General features: G+C 38.9%; 1 protein-coding gene across 1 annotated transcript in view; it reads right to left on the reverse strand.

Moving 5' to 3' along the window:
- Positions 1 to 1,907: 1,907 nt before the first annotated feature.
- LOC129097727 (tenascin-like) overlaps positions 1,908 to 19,025 on the reverse strand; it is a 35,112-nt gene continuing 17,994 nt past the window's right edge. The window contains exons 7-22 of the mRNA XM_054606631.1: positions 17,850 to 18,003; positions 16,237 to 16,506; positions 14,844 to 15,066; positions 13,939 to 14,145; positions 11,905 to 13,814; positions 8,970 to 9,092; positions 7,686 to 7,829; positions 7,495 to 7,614; positions 6,486 to 6,635; positions 6,190 to 6,329; positions 5,360 to 5,492; positions 5,110 to 5,261; positions 4,184 to 4,280; positions 3,938 to 4,093; positions 3,079 to 3,242; positions 1,908 to 2,044 (exon numbers count right to left, since the gene is read on the reverse strand). Of these exons, the coding sequence (XP_054462606.1) occupies positions 1,946 to 2,044; positions 3,079 to 3,242; positions 3,938 to 4,093; positions 4,184 to 4,280; positions 5,110 to 5,261; positions 5,360 to 5,492; positions 6,190 to 6,329; positions 6,486 to 6,635; positions 7,495 to 7,614; positions 7,686 to 7,829; positions 8,970 to 9,092; positions 11,905 to 13,814; positions 13,939 to 14,145; positions 14,844 to 15,066; positions 16,237 to 16,506; positions 17,850 to 18,003 (4,242 nt within the window). The 3' untranslated portion in view covers positions 1,908 to 1,945. The remainder of the gene's footprint in view (positions 2,045 to 3,078; positions 3,243 to 3,937; positions 4,094 to 4,183; positions 4,281 to 5,109; positions 5,262 to 5,359; positions 5,493 to 6,189; positions 6,330 to 6,485; positions 6,636 to 7,494; positions 7,615 to 7,685; positions 7,830 to 8,969; positions 9,093 to 11,904; positions 13,815 to 13,938; positions 14,146 to 14,843; positions 15,067 to 16,236; positions 16,507 to 17,849; positions 18,004 to 19,025) is intronic.

Here is a 19,025-nt window from a genome sequence, read left to right on the forward strand (position 1 = left end):
TTAAAAAATGTAGCATTAAATATAAAAAACTGTATCATAATTTGAATTCCTACTTGGCAAAAAGAACATTCTTTATTTGTAGCATGTCAATGATCAAACATGCAGAGATATAAAGGCGCTTGAAGTGATTAAACGTTGTCCAGCAGTATTAAAGTTGAGAGAACAAATATATATATATAATCTTTCGATGTCATTTATATATATAACACCAAACAAAGCAGGACTATGAGGCCTTAAAGCATACACATAATGTTTTTCGTTGTATTAACTCACTCTTTTTCACTTTTATTTTCCAATAAAGGGATTTATAAACATACCTGTGGAGTTTAACGTTATCTACAGCTTTTTGAGGATATCGTTTTAACGGCTAAAATAGCTTAAACTAGCAGCAAACTTAATTTTAGCCCAATTTTAATTAAAGATAAGCTACAAAACAGAATACAAAGTAATTAAAATGTTACTCCACCTTTACCAACTGCAATATTGTTATCATTGTAATTGATGCAAACATTATGGATTATAATTCAATCATATAATATGAATTATTCAAAAATGGAAAGTACATTTATTTAATGCTAATACTAATGAATATTCATAAAACTAATGAATGTCTTGAGTAGTTTTCTCCCCAATATGTATAGGAGTATTTTTATCCTCTGATGCAAACAAAAGCAATTATGCAGCTTTAATTTTCAAACACTTTTTATTAAAAATAACAAATTAAACATGGAGAGATTTGCAAAAGCAGCACAGAAGGAGAAACTAAACTCTCCATCATTCACCTGCTGTCTCCAGGGTTGCCCCCATAGACTCTTTATAAGAAGATGTATCTGAAATATCTAACAGCTGGTGGCGCTGCTGAGCTTTAAAAACACAGAAAAACAGATGTTCTTGTTTGGTTTGATGTCAGTTGGATTTGATCAGAAACAGAAAAGACATCTTTTGGGAGGAATTCAATCATTTATTTCAATAAGGTTTGCTCGACCAGCAACAAATTACATCATGATTCTGTTTTTAACTGTCTTTATAACTCTTTGGCAACTGTCTGGTATTTATTTACATGAAAAATAGAATTAAAAAAGTGTTGGTCCATCGAACGCGAAGACATAAAAAGTGCTGCAAACATCGGCTACATTTACACCTTTAAAACGAAAGCTATCGGGGTTGATGGTGGGAAATACAAAACCATTCAACAGTGTGGAATCAGCCGTTATATTGATGTCTTTTCTACAATAATAACTATTCTAACAGATAAAAACAGAATGATTCAGACACTTAACATATTATGTACATTTGAAATAGTTTTGGCCCCAAAAGAAGAAGTGATTCAAATATTTAGTCAATGTAAATATTGAGTTAGTCTCTATTTAAACTGTGTTTTATCAAGCTGATATTTGTCCTGACTAACCTTCTGATTTTATTGTGAAGAGCTAAAGAAACACGTTAATTCTAGCTTGTTCTAGGCTGCTTTTATTGTGAAACTCTTGACACAGAAACAGGAAGCTGTTTAAATCTGCACACATTTTAATGCTAAGCTTCCACTTTCTTATACTTATTCCATTCTGCATGTACAAAACAAAATATTATCTATTACTTAAGAGGGTTTTCTTCAAAATAAAAGCACCAAGGTGGCAACTTTTGAACGTTTTATTGTAATTTGGGTGAACTGACCCTTTAAATATAGAGAAAGTAGAGCAGCCCGGCTTTAAAAAGAAAGATAGAAACTGTACAATAACATACAGATAACTGAACTCTATACAAATGAAAAAAACACGTCTTCATCTCCTTTGTGTCTCCTTTGTGTGTGTGTGTGTGTGTGTGTGTGTGTGTGTGTGTGTGTGTGTGTGTGTGTGTGTGTGTGTTTTGCTTGTATGAACACACTGCTGTCCATCATGCATCGTGTGTTTAGTTCAGTTTATTGTCCTCTTCCTCTTCCTCTTCCTCCTCATCCTCTGGTTGGAGGACTGAAGGCTGCTGGTCTCATCTTCATCTCAGTGAACGGGATGGAAAACTCTTTTCCCTTCCAGGCCGTCCAGATCACACCCTGACACACACACACACACACACACACACACACACACACACACACACACACACACACACACACACACACACACACACACACACACACACACACACACACACACACACACCTTGATGTCAGGTAGCTCATTGATTGGACAGTGTGTCGCCACAAACAAACAACTGATAATAAACATTATTAAACACGTGAAGGTTGTCGTGGCTGTGAGCAGCTCATGTGAGGAAGACCTGCAGAAACCTCCTCTTCTCCTTCAAAACATAATTTAGCTGCTTTTATTTACAAATAATTCTCCTTAAGAAGAAGCTGGAAGTGGTGATCAATCAGTAACAGACAACGTATCCTCTCGCACGGTTTATGTGATATCTTACGACAAAGTAACTCCTAATTTTCATGTGTTTCCCTACGAAAGTCCACCAACACTTGTCAATTTATGCTTGTTACATGACAAAAATAAACTTTTGTCTTCACAGGAAACCACTTAGTTAGATTTAAGCCACAAAACTACCCAGTTGGGTTTAGGAAAATAACTTGGTTTGGGTTAAAAAGGGCACGCATATCATATTACAAAATATGTAAAAACATTTATCAAAAGGCATAAGGTCTCTACCAAAGGGATTATTGGTAATTATTGGGTAAGTGGGTTATAATGCAGCAATTCCTTTTTTTATTTTGTATTATTATGGATATAAATGGACATAAATGCAATAAATTTGATTTATTTTACTTGTTTTTCTTGTGAGACACCATGGTTATTAAATTGTTTTGTAAGAACATTTGAGTTCAACTTCACTCACACAGACTGGGAGATAGTTAACGATGGGCGGATGGATTTCTTTTGGAGTTTAGCTGAATGAATGAGTGTGAATGGATGTTATTTCGTGTAAAAGCTATTTGAGTGGTCGGAAGAAAAGTGCTTTACGAGAAAGAAGTCCAATTTTACAATTTACCACCTCCACACTAACAGAAATACACTGTAAAAGCTCGCATCTCTTCACTTGGACCAAAAGACGTCAGAGTCTAAGTGATGAGGTCACCTGGTGATTGACGGAGGTGCCGTAGACGCCGTTGAGGTTGGCCTCGTGGCAGTTCTTGTACCACCAGCCTCCTCGGTACGACATGGCACAGCGGGTGATGAAGGTCGTCAGGTCTCGGTCTTTGGTGGAGAAGATCCGCTGGCTGTGGTAGCTGAGAGAGTCGCCTGAGACCACGAAGGGGAGAGAAAAACACCCGGAATAAAGGAGATTAACAATGAAACAAAAAGTCCCTGGTTTCCTTCAGGAGACGTGAGCTCGGCTATGTTTCATGCACAAATGTATTTTCACAGTCTATACTTAAGACGTTTTAAAACAAACTGAAACTTTCTTGACGTGCAAAATAATCTTTTAAATTAACAAACATCATACGTGTAAAATTCACGACACAAATCAAACAGGATAAAAACTTTTTTTTTCCATCCATGCGTTGAGTACTGTACATATTTTTCCTGAAATAAGGTCGGGAAACAATGTAAGAAATATGATATATGTTATATGTTTGTCAATTTAAAAGATAATTTAGCAAGTAAGTCTCAGTTCTTTTTTGGGTCATTGAGTTTTGTATGAAGTTGGTCAGTGAACTAATCTCTCGTTTCTCACAATGTACGCCAACAACATGGCTGTTAGCTTGACTAGCTAAGATAAGATAAGATAATCCTTTATTAGTCCCGCAGCGGGGAAATTTGCAAGCTTGCAAGCTAACTATGCAATGTTCATGCACAGAGTGTAACGTTATCTAAAAAGAATGATTGACTTCAGTATGTATTTTTGTCCGAATTAAGGTCCCATGGTGGAAAGGGGCGGGGCTTCTTCTCTCTTTTACCTGAGCAGGTTTAATTAACCCCTCGTTTCCTCTCACCTGCAGTGCCGCTGTATCCGCCCACGATCAGCTTGTAGTTCCTCTTCACCAGCTCAAATGTTGAGTATTTAGCGAACACGGCATCGTCTTTGTCCCGCAGGTCGATGCGTAGAGTCATCCTGGTCATCGACGTCAGGTTGTAGAGGCTCTCAAGGCCTAAAGAAGCAAAGATAAAAACAGTTCAGTTTAGATAAACATGGCTTCCTGTTTGGATTTTTACTTCTGGTTTAATGTTGTTTTTCTCACCGAGCCAAAACTCTCCACTCAGACTCCCGAATCCTTGAACGTAATTCTTCCAGCCTCTGAAGAAATCCACCGAGCCGTCCTTCCTCCTCTGGAAGACCTGCAGACAGGAGACACACAGAAAAACCTCCTTTACTTCTTTTACATCATTAAAAGTTAGACTACCACACCGTTGCAGTCCAAGTCGTGCATTCAGCAACAGTCAGTATAATCAGTAAAATGTACTTTAATTTTTCCAACTGTGACTCTTTTACTATCATATATTCTATCATAAGATTATTATAACTCATGCATTATTGTAAAAGAAGGATTTTACTGTTGGAGTCAACAATTAACTAATGATTGATGGATTAATCTGCAGATTATTTTTTCCTTTAATTGATTGATCAAAGTGACACCTTCATAATGTATGTTTGTTTAGTTCAAACCTCAAGATTAAACATTAACATTATTAACATTATTAATATTACATTAACATCGTAATTATTATTACTAATACATTTACATTATCAACAATATTACTAATATATTACAATTATAAACAATTTCTTGTACCATTAAATGTTTTTACATTAAAAAATAACTTTAGTTATTAAAATAGTTGCAAATTAATCATCATCAATTTTTTAACCTTGGTAAATAATACATGTTTTTATAAATCATAACAACAACAATGAAAAAAGTTAATACATTTAATTAAAAGCATGACAGTTATGATCAAAAGCATAAACTGTTGGGTAGTTAAATTATATTTTATAAGCTTTATATTTTTTTTTAATGCAATAAACCTTGATTTGTAAAGTAGCATAAGCTGTGAATTGTTGTGGATTAGAAGTATTAAGTAGTATGAAAATTGAAGACAGTACAACCACGTGACATTAGTACTGAATGTACTTAGTTACTACTTGTTGTCAGTGGAGTCACCGTACCGTCCAGCCGCCGCCGTCCGTCTCCATGTCACAGGAAACCATCATCGGCGTCCCGAGTTTCCCCTGAGGGAAGATCTCCGCCTCACCGGACGTCCTGATGCCGTTCAGCAGCTCCTGAGAGCAGTCGGTGGGGAAGGGGAACCTCAGGATGCCTGAAGGAGAGGAGGGAGGGAGGAAGGAAGGGGTGGGATGTTAGGTTCCTGTCAGTTCAATCACCATGAAGACAGCGTAGAGCGTTTGAGGCGGTTACCGGTGGTGAAGTCGGTGGAGATGGCAGCAGAGTATCGGCCTCCACCCTCGGCCTGGAGCTGCACCAAGTACTTTGACCCGGGGTGAAGTCTGGTGAGGTTGAACTCCGTCACCGAGCCGTCCACCATCACCTCCTGCACAGAGACAAGAGACTTTTCTTGTCCTTTTGTTTTGTTTGTCTTTGTTAAGGATGTATGTGTTCATGCCGGGACAAATGTACAAGAAAAGTGTTTATAATTTGACTATATTTTCTGTTTTGTTGTTTAAAAATAAAAATAAAAGTAGAAAGAAAAACAGACGGGCAATGGTTGTTTACAAAGTAAGTTCACAGTTTTAAATATATATATATTTAGCAAACGTAAAGATGGAACATGCAGTCCATTAATCAGTTGATCAACAGGAAGTCATCAGCCATCAAAGTCATTTTATAAAGTAAAAAACTGAAATTACTGGTTAATTTAATCTAGAAATATTTTTTGGTTACACTTGTTATTAAGTATCTGTGAACTGTTGTTTGTGGCAGTTTACATTTTTTTTGTATGGTCTCAATCTCTAGTTTCAAGTCTTCTTCAATACAGCATGATGTTCATTTAGTAAATGATGCTCCATTTAGAGTCAAACAGACCATAAAGCAGGGGATGCTTTAGGGCGGGGCTACACACTGATTGACAGGTCTCTCTACCAGAGTTTATAGTCTCAATCTCTAGTTTCAAGTTGTAATGGAGTATTTTTACATTCATGTATTGGTGCTTTTAGTACTTGAGTAATAATGAGGACAGAGTATAATAATAATGAAGGTTTTTGGACAAATGAATCAAACCCTCTTCTCACCTTCATCTCCTGACCTTCGCTCTGATAGGTCAGTCTGTAGCTGCTGGCGGGATTTGAGGGTGGTTTCCATGACAACAGGGCGGTGCGAGGGGTCACGTCGTTGGCCTGGAGGTCTTGGGGACCGTCTCCGCTCCCTGAGCCTGGAGAGGAAGGGTGGAGGCGTTCCAGTTATTTCTACAGATTCAAGGAGTGTGTGTGTGTGTGTGTGTGTGTGTGTGTGTGTGTGTGTGTGTGTGTGTGTGTGTGTGTGTGTGTGTGTGTGTGTGTGTGTGTGTGTGTGTGTGTGTGTGTGTGACCTCCGGTGGTGGTGAAGCTGGTGGAGGCCACTGAGCTCTCCCTGTTGCCCAGCTGGCTGGTGATGGTGACGGTGTAGGTGGTGGTCGCTTCCAGACCGCTCAGCTGCTGCTCTGCTGCATTTCCAGACACGCTGACCCTCAACTCTGAGTCTGAATACAATTAAACAATCAAACAATCAATGGACTCAGTAGATGTTTAATTATTATTATTTTTATTTGTATTTGTATCTGTATTTTTTTTTTTTTTTTTTTATGCTCTGATTTCAGTGTTATTATATATTTAGATTATTATTACTGACATAACTATTATATTATTATTGTTAATTAGTATCATTGTTGTTTTTATTATTAATATTTTATTATTATAACTTAATCTAATTTAATTTAATTCTTTATGCTCTAATTTCAGTGTAAGTATATATTTTTATTTATATTATTATTACTGACATAACTATTATATTATTATTTTATTATTTTGGCTGTTGTTTTAATTAGTATCATTGTTGTTTTTATTATTAATATTTTATTATTATTATTATTTTATTATGGTGCTCTGCTTTAATTAAAGGTACAATATGTAACTTTTACACATCAAAATGTCTAAAAACAACTATTATATAATTGGTTGTGTATTTACATAATCTGAAATGTTTCCAACTATTTTTAAAGCAAGATAAATCTGCCATTTTAATAAAGGTGAATATCATTTTAAACCCACAATTATTTGATAACTTTCTCCAGCTTCAGATTAATAATTAGAAACATAATCAGGAAAAATAAATCAATAACTCTGTTTTTAACCCAAAAAGGTGATTTAAATAAAAAACATTAGCTCCACAATAATGAGCTGCAACATTAAAGTGATGAACACATTAATGCATCAACATAATAAAAGAGACATTATTGTGTAATGAAGCTATTCTGATGTTTTTATACCAAATGTTTCATTTCGTACAGAAACATAAAGCTTAGGTTCTCCTGTGTTTGATGAGCGGAGGTCATCACTCACCCGTCCCGGCGCCGTAAACGATGGAGTATTTATCAACGGCGGCCAACGCTGGACGCCACAACAACAAGGCCTTGGTGTCTGTGACGTTCAGGACCCGGAGGTCTGTAGGCGGGTCAGGGACTGAGAGAGACAGAAACATGATAAACGAAATCCTAAGACACAATAAACACCTGGAAACCTGCAGGACTTACGTGTCATCACAAAGTCTTTCATTGGGTCGCTCTCGTCCAGTCCGAGGACGGAGATGACGCTGACCTCGTAAGAAGAACCAGGCGAGAGCTTTGAGAGGCTGAGGGTGGAGTCCTCCGAGTCCACGGACACCGACACCGGCTCCCCTGCAGACACAGAGGAGATCAAAAGTTAATGATGCATTTACTAATAAGGACCAGAACTTGGTGACTGTACTTGGACCTTGGCTCTTATCATTTCTGGATGTTATACTTCCTTGTCTCCTCCCTCCTTGATCCTCCGGCTTGTGACCCAGAATACAATCTCTGCACAGCCTCTAGAAGGACCTCACAATTCCCTTAAAATGCATCTTGAGGAGCGAGGAGGAGCGATAAGGATCACGCAAATAGAATAGGAGCACAACGGACTTTGATCTGTTTTCGGTGATAATTTATCCAGAGCGGCGAGGAGTGAGCCGGAGGGGCCGCTACCCAGCGCTACCACTGGTCACCAGCCCGCCATTCGACTCATTTCCTGTAACCAGTGTAGCATAAAAGCATGGTGGAATTAACAGGCTAGCTAACTGGCCAGCTGTCCGCTAGTTTGCTAGCTAGCTTGTTAATTCCACCACGCTTAATGCTACACTGGTTACAGGAAATGAACCGAACAAAGTTGTCACTCATCTAATGATTGCAGTGTGCTTTCCTACGCTATGACGAGAGAGTGAATGAAGCATTGAGTCGTTAAAGTTTAAAGAACTTTCATGTTTAAATATGCAAATGCAGCATTGTCTAACGGTAAAATTCGATGAATTTAGGTGACGAAAATAGACAAAGTAGTAAAATATACAAATGAAATGTGTTTTGGACGTTTTTTTTCCACTAGTCTGAAGGAAGACGTTATGGCAGCTAAATAGCTCAAAGTGTTTAAATTGACCCGTGCATGAAAAACAATGTTATTTTCCTTCCTGATCCAAATACTGAAGGTCCTGCTTCAGAAATATAAAGTTTACCAACTTAAATTATTGATCTGATATAAATGAAAGTTTAACTGAGAGAATGACACTTCTGTAAATTCAAAGCTGGAGTTTTTTTTATCCAAATTCAAAATTTAGCATCACAAAATAATAACTCTGTACTGTAATACATATAATGGATTATTTATGATTTGAACATTTTCTACATCTTTGACTCTTTGATATTTAAAAGCTTTAATAAACTCAGAGGTGTCCTGAACCCAAAAATAGCAGACAATTGTTTTCTATTATTATTAAATAAATGAAATAAAACATGTGTGTCAGTTCTCACCCTCCTCTCTCTGGGTGTAGGTGACCTTGAAACCGCTGACGGGAGTCTTTGGTTTGGTCCACGACACCGTCAGAGAGTTTTCCGTCAGCTCGCTGAAGACGATGTCGGTCGGAGGCTCCGGGCCTGAACGGTACGAAGAACACCATGAGAGAGGTGGATGAAAGCATGGGAAAGGGAGAAGAAGTAAAGCTGGAAATATGAAGAAGAACTAATGATGATAAGGAAACATCAGATGAAATAAAGAGAAGTAATGAAGAAGGTTTAATGAAAAGACGACAAAGGTGGCCACTAAAAGAGTGAAAACAGTGTGTTCATTATTATTTTATTCATCCACACGTTTGCTATTAGTGCTCCGGTGAGTCTGAGTGTGTATATATGTACAGTGCAAACATATATACAGTATACAAATCATATACAGACACATAGTAATACAACAGATAAAAGCATATGATGATATGATCCTGCACAGCAGCGAAGGAAAGAACGGTGACATTTAATAGTTAGCTGGTCGCTCAAAACCTGAAAATAAAAGCGTGACAGGAGTGAAGGTCAAACAACACAAAGGAAGAGAAGTTAAATGAAAACAAACACATAAAGATATTAATTCAACACAGTCAGAAAATAAGACACGACTCTAAGAAGAGCTGGGTATCACAGTTTTGCATGCGTCCTGAAATACATTAAATATCTTAATATATTGTGCATCATTTACATTTGTATTACTAAAAAGAAGAACAAGACTTCTTCTTGGCGATAAAATCAGATTCAAAACCAAGATCTGTTAAATTATAAAATATCCACATTTAGTTTTTGTATGTGCTTTTATTTCTTTGTACTTTTCTTGTACACTTATGGGATTAAATAAATATTTCACCTCATCTTTACCTTTTTAAACTGTTTTCACTGCTGAATCAGTTGGACATCCTGGATAAATCCATCAAATACATATCGTAGAACCTCCTGTCTGCTTCTCTCTCAAATACCTTTTTTGCTTTTTAAATAATTGTAGTTTTTTTAGTGACAGTGTGGGCTCCATGGCAACGTAGGTCAATTCATCAAGAATGTTCCCAGTTTTTTTAAATCTCTGTTCCCTGTGGAGGCATGAGAGAAAAGCAGTTTTCTTAAAGACTTTAAGGTAACATGATTAACTATGTATATAGAAAAGGTCCCTTTGAGGGTGAAGTATTTGTTAGAACGTGGATGTGAGAGGTGAAGACAGACCAAACGAACAGAGACCAGCCGTGGTCTTACCCTGGTTGGGGTGAGAGGTGAAGGGGTGTCAGTGAAGATGGCTGTTAGCTTACCCTGAATGAGAGAAAACCAGAGCAGCAGTGAATGAATTGTGTTGTTATGTTGTTACTGGTGAACTCTCATATGATGTCAACTCAGTTAAAAAATGTTGTCTCACTAAAGACAAACTGGATATAGTTCTCAGTTTACTGCTATACTGCAGCCCTGGAGGTCATTTATCAATATGGCTGTTGGTTGTTTTTTTTATCAATAAGTATAGTATGTAGTGGAGGAAATGTTTACATCCTTAAATGTAACTTACATTAATACTTTACTCTTAAAAGTACTTATATCATTAAAAGTTAAATCCTGCGATGTTACTTCAGGAAAAGTATGCAAGTATCATCAGAAACATTTAGATAAATTAAATAATTCAAATCTTCTGGAACCCTGAAATGTTTCTGCATTAAAAATTTGTTAAACGATTATCAAAATAGTTGTCAACCCACTCACTAGTTGTTTCAACTTTACTTAAATACACTGTTCAGTTGTTAAATCTACATAGAAATAATAGTAACATTAAATATAAGTTCTTCATACGTTTTGTACGAATAAATCATAATTTGTAAAGTAACTAAAGCTGGTAAACATTTGCTGTAAAGTAAAAAGTATTTTTGAAAAATGGTGGAGTTAAAGCAAAAAGTGGCACAGAAAAAAAAACTAAAGTTAAGTAATAGTATTGTAAATGTGTACTTAAGTACAGCACTTGAGTAAATGTATTTTGTTACATTCCACCACAGAGTATAGTTTGGGGTTTTAGGTTTTGGGGAAGTTTATGCATAAAGTAAAATGTGATAAAGTTTCTTGGTTTTGTTTCTGGTGACGTAAAATTTGTAAATTGCTGCATAAAATCTGCTCAATATTTTGATGCAAACTAACTGGAGGCTTCATTTTTCTTGAATCAGTAAATACGACTAAATATACATTAAGTATAGAACTCAGAAGCAATCAAAGATTTATCTCCAGGTGAGCTAAACTGAACCAACTGTTTGCAAGCTAACAAAGTTAACCAACATGCTAAAAACATATGATACTAATAATAACCTGCAACTACAAGCCACAACAAGCTAGCTAGAGCACAACTCAGCTAGCTAACGAACATGCCAAACTGTCAATTTACATCTGAGGGTTGACATCAAATAACAGAGTGTGTGTTTATGGTTGAGAGCGTGTCGATTGTTATAATGTATGACTGCTTATTCATGAATATTCATGAAAAGCTGGCGAATGAGTGCACAAACACAACATGAACACAAAACACAATCACTTGATTGACAATTTGAACATCAAGATCCACTGAAAACAAACAAAAAAGGTTAGGTCAGAAATACATGGGGTAAAACTGTAAATCGTGAGCTTACAGTTTTCAAGAGCACCACAGCACTTAAGCTCTTGCAATGAACATGGAGGAAGCATTTAGTGGGTGAGCAAACATTTACAATCATACCCGACAACAGTGACAATTAGTTAACAAATATTTTGTTTAAATCAGCACAAGACATGTAAAGATATAAGATGTGTGCGTGAACGTTTTTTTCATTTGAAGGTGATGGTGCAAGGTGAAAAGAGTTTTCTGTCTCCACAACATTGACGGTAATGTTGTAGCATTGTGCAGCAAATGTTCTGCTGTCACAATGGCTTGTACCTGTACTGATGACAAGCTTGTGCAGTCTGGACAGAAGGCCGGTTCCCTTCCCAAGCAAGGTCACGCTGTACTCGGTCTGAGGAGGAAGATTCTCAAACTGGAAAGAGCGAGCTGAACCGGGAACAACTTTTTTGAAGGTTTTGTCACTTCTCGAATCTTGTGTGGAGACACTTTCAGGAACTCTATTTACATCTTCATTGCGTCCATCTTCTGATTCTGTTTCTTTGGCTGGATGATGCTTCGCTTCCTCCTCATTGCCACCCTCTTTCTCAGAGTCATCTTTCCCAACTTCTCTGCTTGTCACCACAAAGTTTTTGTACTTTTCTTCCGGTGAGTCCCAGATGAGCGTAAATCCATCTGAGGTCCGGTTTGTCACTCCCACATGGTCCAGAGGTTCCCTTTTGACTCCGGAAGAAGGTCTGTCTGATCCCGTCTGAAGTTTGGAATCAACACGCTTTGTCTGCTCAGGTTTACTGTCAAACAAACTTTTTGCGGTGTTATTTGTTTTTGTTTCCTCTCTCCGTTTGCTCCCACTGTTGTAGTGTCTTATCTGGGACTGATGCTGTGCGGTTTTACCCCTTGTTGGTGGTTGGGGCCTTGGAAGTCTGTCTGTACTCGGAGCTCCATGTTTTGAATTTGAGGAGGTTTGTTTGATAGTTGGTCCACCTCGACTTGTAGCTCCAGCGTTTTTGCCAGCTTTTACTCTCTCTTTATTGGTGTCAGAGTCAGAGTTTGAAGCTGGGGTGCTTGTTGCTTCTTCTCCAGATTTAGCAGTTTGGATCGGAGCATCGTCCCACCCTTCTAATTTGTTAATCTGTGGTCTGACGGTTGCATCATGCAAGTCCATTTGGGAATTTGGAATGACCTCTGCAGTATCTAGTTCTCCTGATTGTCTAATGTGGACTCCTTGGGTAGGCATGGCGGCATCCGGCCCGCCTGATTGATTATCTGGGATTTCAGGGGTACTATCCTTTTCTAAATGCATAATTTGACCTCCAACACTAGTGTCTCCATTAAGGTTTTTGTGTGGGAAAAGCTTCCTCATGGGCCCTTTATGTGGATTTTGAGGTGGTCTCAGGTTTGTACGGGTTTTGTTTTGGAATCGTCCACCATAAAGTTGCGGCCGACGGAAGAAACCAACTTTGGTGGTTGGGCGTTGAGAGGAAGGCACTCCACTTCCTCTGAGGGTCTGATTGAACTCAGTGGACATGCTTGTCCCAACTCTGTCCACATTCTCGGCTACTATTGGTCCTGTACCTTCAGCTGGATAGGATTCTTTGGAAACAGGAGAAGGAGAAGTGGCTGGCAAATCAGTGGAAGATACCTGGTCTCTCCTTGCATCTGATGCAGGATTTAAAGGTCGTGAGGGTGGAGGAAGCAGCCTCAAATTTGGACGAGTCCGGTTCTGAAGAGGTCCAAAATTTGGACGACGCAGCAGATATCCCCCCTTTGGAGGAAGACGCCGAACTGGGATTCGTCCTCTTTCTGTTGGCATCTTATTATGGTTTTGTTCAACTCCAGAGGATGCAGGTGAAGTCGCCCCATCTTCATCTCCACTTGTATCCTTCACTAGTGCATTTACTTCAACTGAAGATTCCTCTGAGGCAGATGAAGATGGTGAAGATGATAATTCACCCGTGGATGAATGCCTGGTCTCTGTCTCTCTTCTAGGGACGGGGTTCAAACGAAGAGTCGAAGGGTGAGGAACTCTCAGATTTAGACGGGTTTTGTTCTGAAGCAATCCAAAGTTTGGGCGCAGGCGACGTATGTATCCATTTTTTGTAGGTGTGCGTTGGAAAAGAGGTCCTGAGGGTGGTAGTTTTCTGTCTTCAGGTGAGGTAACGTCAATCGCACTTTTGAGGTTATCAACATCTGGTTCATTGCTTCCAACTGAACCTGATTTATCTGAGCTGGAAAGGGATGATGATGATAATGATGGTAGAGATGATGATGGCACCGCTGTTGATGAAGATGGAGCAAGTGAACGCGATGCTAAAGAGGATGGGGATGATGGCAGCGATGATGATGGTTCACCTGAAGAATGCGACGATGAATGCGTTGGTGACGGAGCAGCTGTTGATGAAGGAGCAGCTGTTGATGAAGATGGAGCAAGTGAAGGCGATGATAAAGAGGGCGATGAGGGTTCTGATGATGATGAATGTGAGGTTAACGAGGACGATGACCACGACGAGGACGGCAACAACGGCCTCATTCCCTTTAAAATCTGCTTCCTCGCAGTTTCTGCATTACCAGAGATATCTGATGGTTTGGACAGGTGAACAGAGAAAGTTGTGATATTCAAACTGTCAAAAGTGTCCGTCAGGAGTTTATGTAAAAGATCCGGTGAATAGTCGAGGTCTTTCTCCGCAGAAGAGGGTTCCAAGGAATCTGTTTCAGAGGAACCTTGATCTGAACCCGCTGTCTTTCCTTCCACCACTGTTCCATCTCCTCTACACCCACTGCCTTTGCCCCGATGGGGTAATCTAATGTGTGTCACTTTTACTTTGTTCAAACATTTCTTCTCTTGGCCCTGAACAGTCCCAGTTGGCTCTGAAGACACTGGAGCAGTGTCCTTTCCCTGGCCCGCATTGCTGACATCTGGTTGCTCTTTGGAGCCGAGAGCAACGGTTGGTTCCTCTGAGCTACTTTGGCTGTTTGTCTCTGAATCGGTCCCAGAGGTTACAGCTGGATTCTTGTCAACCCCCCTCTCTGTGCTTGAAGCTTCTACACCCGGGTCTCTCAATGACAAAGCTATTGTCCTTTTTCTGATAGTGGGGACAGCTGGTTTAGGTTTTTTGGGTACTATTGGTGCCTTCTGCTTTTGCCCCACTGTTGGCTTTTTCAAAAGACCTGGGCCAAACTGTCTCCGTCCAGACACAACTCTGGTTGTGTTTGAACGGAAAGGGCCTGAGACATTTTTCTTCCTGTACAACGTAAACCTTTCCGTGCCATTTATTCCCATCTTTTTGCTGACCAGAGGTTTAGTTCTTGCAATCACAGAGGTTGTGGAGTCTTTGTTACGGCCATCTATATCTCTGACTTCTACACCCTTGCTCCCATCCTCCCTCTTCCCAGGTTGGTCAAAGACGTGCACCTCAGCCGAGGTGTCTTGTCCAGGTGCTAGTGTCAAAGCTGCCATGGTAACACTTGGTAACTTCTTCCCTAAAGATGTGAAAGGAGTGAGCATTTGGATTCAATGTTAAGGTTATCATATGCTACTGCTGTTTATATTCCAGAAGACATCTCACATCTAATAAAGGAAGAAAAGCAGTTTTAATATTCATTATGATACTTTTCAGGAAACCTGATTCACAGTAGTTTGTCAGTTGTTAAGCAAGAGAAAACAAACAACTCAGGGCGGTGGGATCCATGTAAAACCTGCAAGAAGAAAATTGAAATATGATTAATGTCTTGGCAGAGGGATTCACCATGGTGAAACAGAGCAGTCTGAACAACAAAACCTGCTGGTGGGATGAAAAAGCATGTTTTCCTTAAACAACTGGCAAAACACCGTTTATCACAGCCAGAAGCTGTACATTTTTTTTTGAGTTTTCTCTACTTCTAGCCATGATTGTGCTGTTTCCATAGAGGTACAGGACCTAAACATTGCAGTGAAAATTAAGCCTACAGAGAGAAAAAACACGGGGTTCAGAAGGTTAAAGCAATACTATCATTCTTTTTTCTCCTGGGAGGTTGAGGCTCCACCTGCTTCGTTAACTTTTTCTATGACGTTTCTCTGCAGAGTAATGTGTTTTAAATGATGTGTTCTGTTGAATAATGGGGTGTCTGGAAAACAAATTTTCCCTCAGCTGAACTAAGTGTATTCTCACCTGAATACAATCTGGAGCAAAAAACATTTGAGTTGCTCACATTGATTATGTGCAATATCCATGAATGTTGCTTGTTTTGGAGACTTTTTTCAATCTCCAAATAACATGCACAAAGCTTAACACTTAAAGGAGTCTGCTGTCATTCTATATTTTATGGAAAACATGTTAAAAAGACCAAAACCAACAATGTGTTAGACTTTCTCTCAATACTTTCTGACTTCCAGTCTGTTGCTCTCAGCTCGGTGCTCCTAAACAGCTGGTCACTGTAGTATTTTATGAAACAAACAAAAGGAAATAGTGAATTTGTTGGGGACTATTTTCAGCGGCGGATTAATCCACACTTGATGCTCAAGTGAGTAGAAGTTTTCAAGGACTAGTTGTTTTTCCCAAAACAACCATCCAAAAGAGGAGTTTTCCTAAATCAGTGTTGAAGTCGAAAACGAAGCAAACATATGATCATCCATTGACGTCAATGGTTCAGATAAACGCCGTTCCTACTCACCTGGTGTAACCTGATTGGTTGCTGGTCTGCTCCGACTCGTTTCCTTCTCTGCCACCAGTATGACGTCGTACAAACGCCCCGCCTCCAGCTGCCGAATGTGGGCGGAGTCTTGTCCAGCCGGGACGGTCATCTCCTGACTCCTCCCCGCTCCGTCGTTGGGCGTGACCGTCAAACGGTACCTGTCGATTTCGCCCTGCGACTGCTCCCATTGGACCACCGCGGACGTGGAGGTCGTCTTGACGACTCGGAGGTCGGTGGGACCGGAGATGACTGAAGATGAAGACGAAGAAGGTCAAAGAGATACTTTACTGTTTTTACGGCATCTATTCTGCCAACATTTAGCTGTGGGATTGACTCCATAGTGGAATGGAGATAAATTTAATTGTCAATTAAATTTGCTCTGCAGACTTGGCTCAGCACCTCCTCTTAACTCCTTCAAACCTCCCAAACTTCCTGTTCACAGCCGCACAGATTACATCTTTCATAGGAAACGGCAGCAAGATGGAAATGTTTAAACCTTCTCTGCCAGTTTAGGCATTTTGAGCCATTCTCATCGGCCAATATGCTGGTCAGAAAGTCTCTTATCTTACTAGAAACTGTGCTTTTATACATTTGTGAGCATTACTGTCAACTGCAATATATTTGTGATTTCAGCATCTGCCATATTTCATGAATGTGGCTTTTCACAATGAAGATATTGATACCAATATTATTGTACGAAGTTTGTAGCATATATCTTGTACTGCTTATCAATATCCTTCATTTGGAATAAATGTAAATTGTAGGAAAGTCTGAAACAGCTTTTTAGGGCATTCACAAAGCAGCCATTGTCATCTGACTTCACCATATTAGGGATGTTTACAGACCACGTTTTTATTTTTTGAACACTAACCTTTCAAAACTCCAATGTTTGGACCGCTTAACCATAGTTCTATAGCCGTATGACAACTCTGACTCTACTTGCGACTTGTGTACCCCTACTAAATGTCCAAACAATTAAAACGTGGGCAGATTATCCGTAACAAAATAATTTAAACAAAGAAATACAGCAACTGGATTAAAGAATACATCAAAGTTGTTGAAAGAAAGACCACAGAGATGTTACTATTTGACATTTACGTTGGATAAACCAAGTTGGCAATTGGCTTGCTGGTGGTCTTTCCTTCAACATTGTGGATCCAGTTGTTGTATCTCTTTGTTTGGATTCTTTTTGGGGATCTTTAAAGACTTATCAGCCCACTTTTTGATTGTTTGAACACCTATTTTAATAGCTTCTAATATAGCAGTCTGACTAGTTTCTCAGACTCTAATGGGGAGATTACGCCCATCATTTGCAAAATGGCCGCCAAATGACAAGCCTTGAAACACTACTTTAATGCTGCAGCAGTGAAACTTACATTGTTGCTGTACACCAGCAGATAAAGTGACATTTTAAGATAAAAACAATACATTAAAGACTCTGACTGACCATAAGATAATGAGTGTAAAACCACTTTAAAACTTGCTGATTGGGTCATAAACAGTTTTTTACCCTGGTGTTAAAAATCAATTATCTTCTGCTTGCTGTTGTCTTTTTTATTCATAGGAAGGAGAAATAAAAATGGACGGCTCACGGGTGATGAATTCTGCGGAGCTCTCGGCTCCCTTCCTGCCGTCGACCTCTCCGGTGACGCTGACGGTGTAATCCTGACCGGCTGCCAGGCCCGTCTGGGTGAAGGTGGTCAGGCTGCCCTCCACCGTCACGCTTATCTGCTGGTCACTCTCCTTCTGTTTGGACCAGACACATACACAAAACAAATAAGAGAAATGTAAGTCAAAAAATAGGCATTATTCACTTTTTGAAGTAGGCTGAGATGTGTAGGTGCACTGCAGCTTAGTGAGATGCAATAACATCGGAATATTTATTCTTATTTTATTAATTCCATTTGTAAAAAATAGCACAAGAAAAGGCAAAAAAAGCCAAATATTCTTTTTATGATCAGAAAATAAGTGAAATTTCTCCACATATTAAACAATAAACATTAGAAGCCAACAGAAACAAAACATAAGTTAAAAAAAAAGTTCCTAAATAACAATAACCCAAATAAATAAAATACAAAAACATGAAAACTGAGAAGTGTGAAGGACACAATACATAAATAATTAAATTTTAATGACAAATAAACTTCATCCTGGTTTCAAGACTTATTCTATGTTTCTTTTCTTATGTTTTAAACTGTCAACTTTGAATACAAAAGCTTTTGTTTAATACCTCTTTGATTGTATTTCTTTTATTTATTTATCTAAACATACAGAGCAGTATTGTTACATTACATTACAGTCATTTAGCAGACGCTTTTATCCATATTGTCTAATCTTTTCCCCCAAACAGCATCTGCTCGCAAGTCAACCATCAAGTTATCAACATCAATAAAATTTGTGAATTTACTGTAGAAACAGTAATACAATCATTTATATTTGAATATATGGACCTCACATAGGAGTCACAGAGAGGATATCTAATAGAATAAGTGCATTTTGAACACTGTGTCATATCCGATCCTTTAGGAAATGTTCCAGTTTAAATGTTTAATCTGAGTTATTAAAGTGTTGATCAGTGACGGACCAGCAGAGGGAGAGTTTCCTCCGTTTCCTCACCGACGGCTGATTATTAACTCTTGACTGCTGGATCGAACACATCCTCAGTAATTATAATTAAAAACTGTGGAAACTCTGTGCTGTCTGTGGGGCATTGTGTGTGTGTGTGTGTGTGTGTGTGTGTGTGTGTGTGTGTGTGTGTGTGTGTGTGT

Source organism: Anoplopoma fimbria, chromosome 10, assembly GCF_027596085.1.
Source record: "Anoplopoma fimbria isolate UVic2021 breed Golden Eagle Sablefish chromosome 10, Afim_UVic_2022, whole genome shotgun sequence".
NCBI classification, from domain to species: Eukaryota; Metazoa; Chordata; class Actinopteri; order Perciformes; family Anoplopomatidae; genus Anoplopoma; species Anoplopoma fimbria.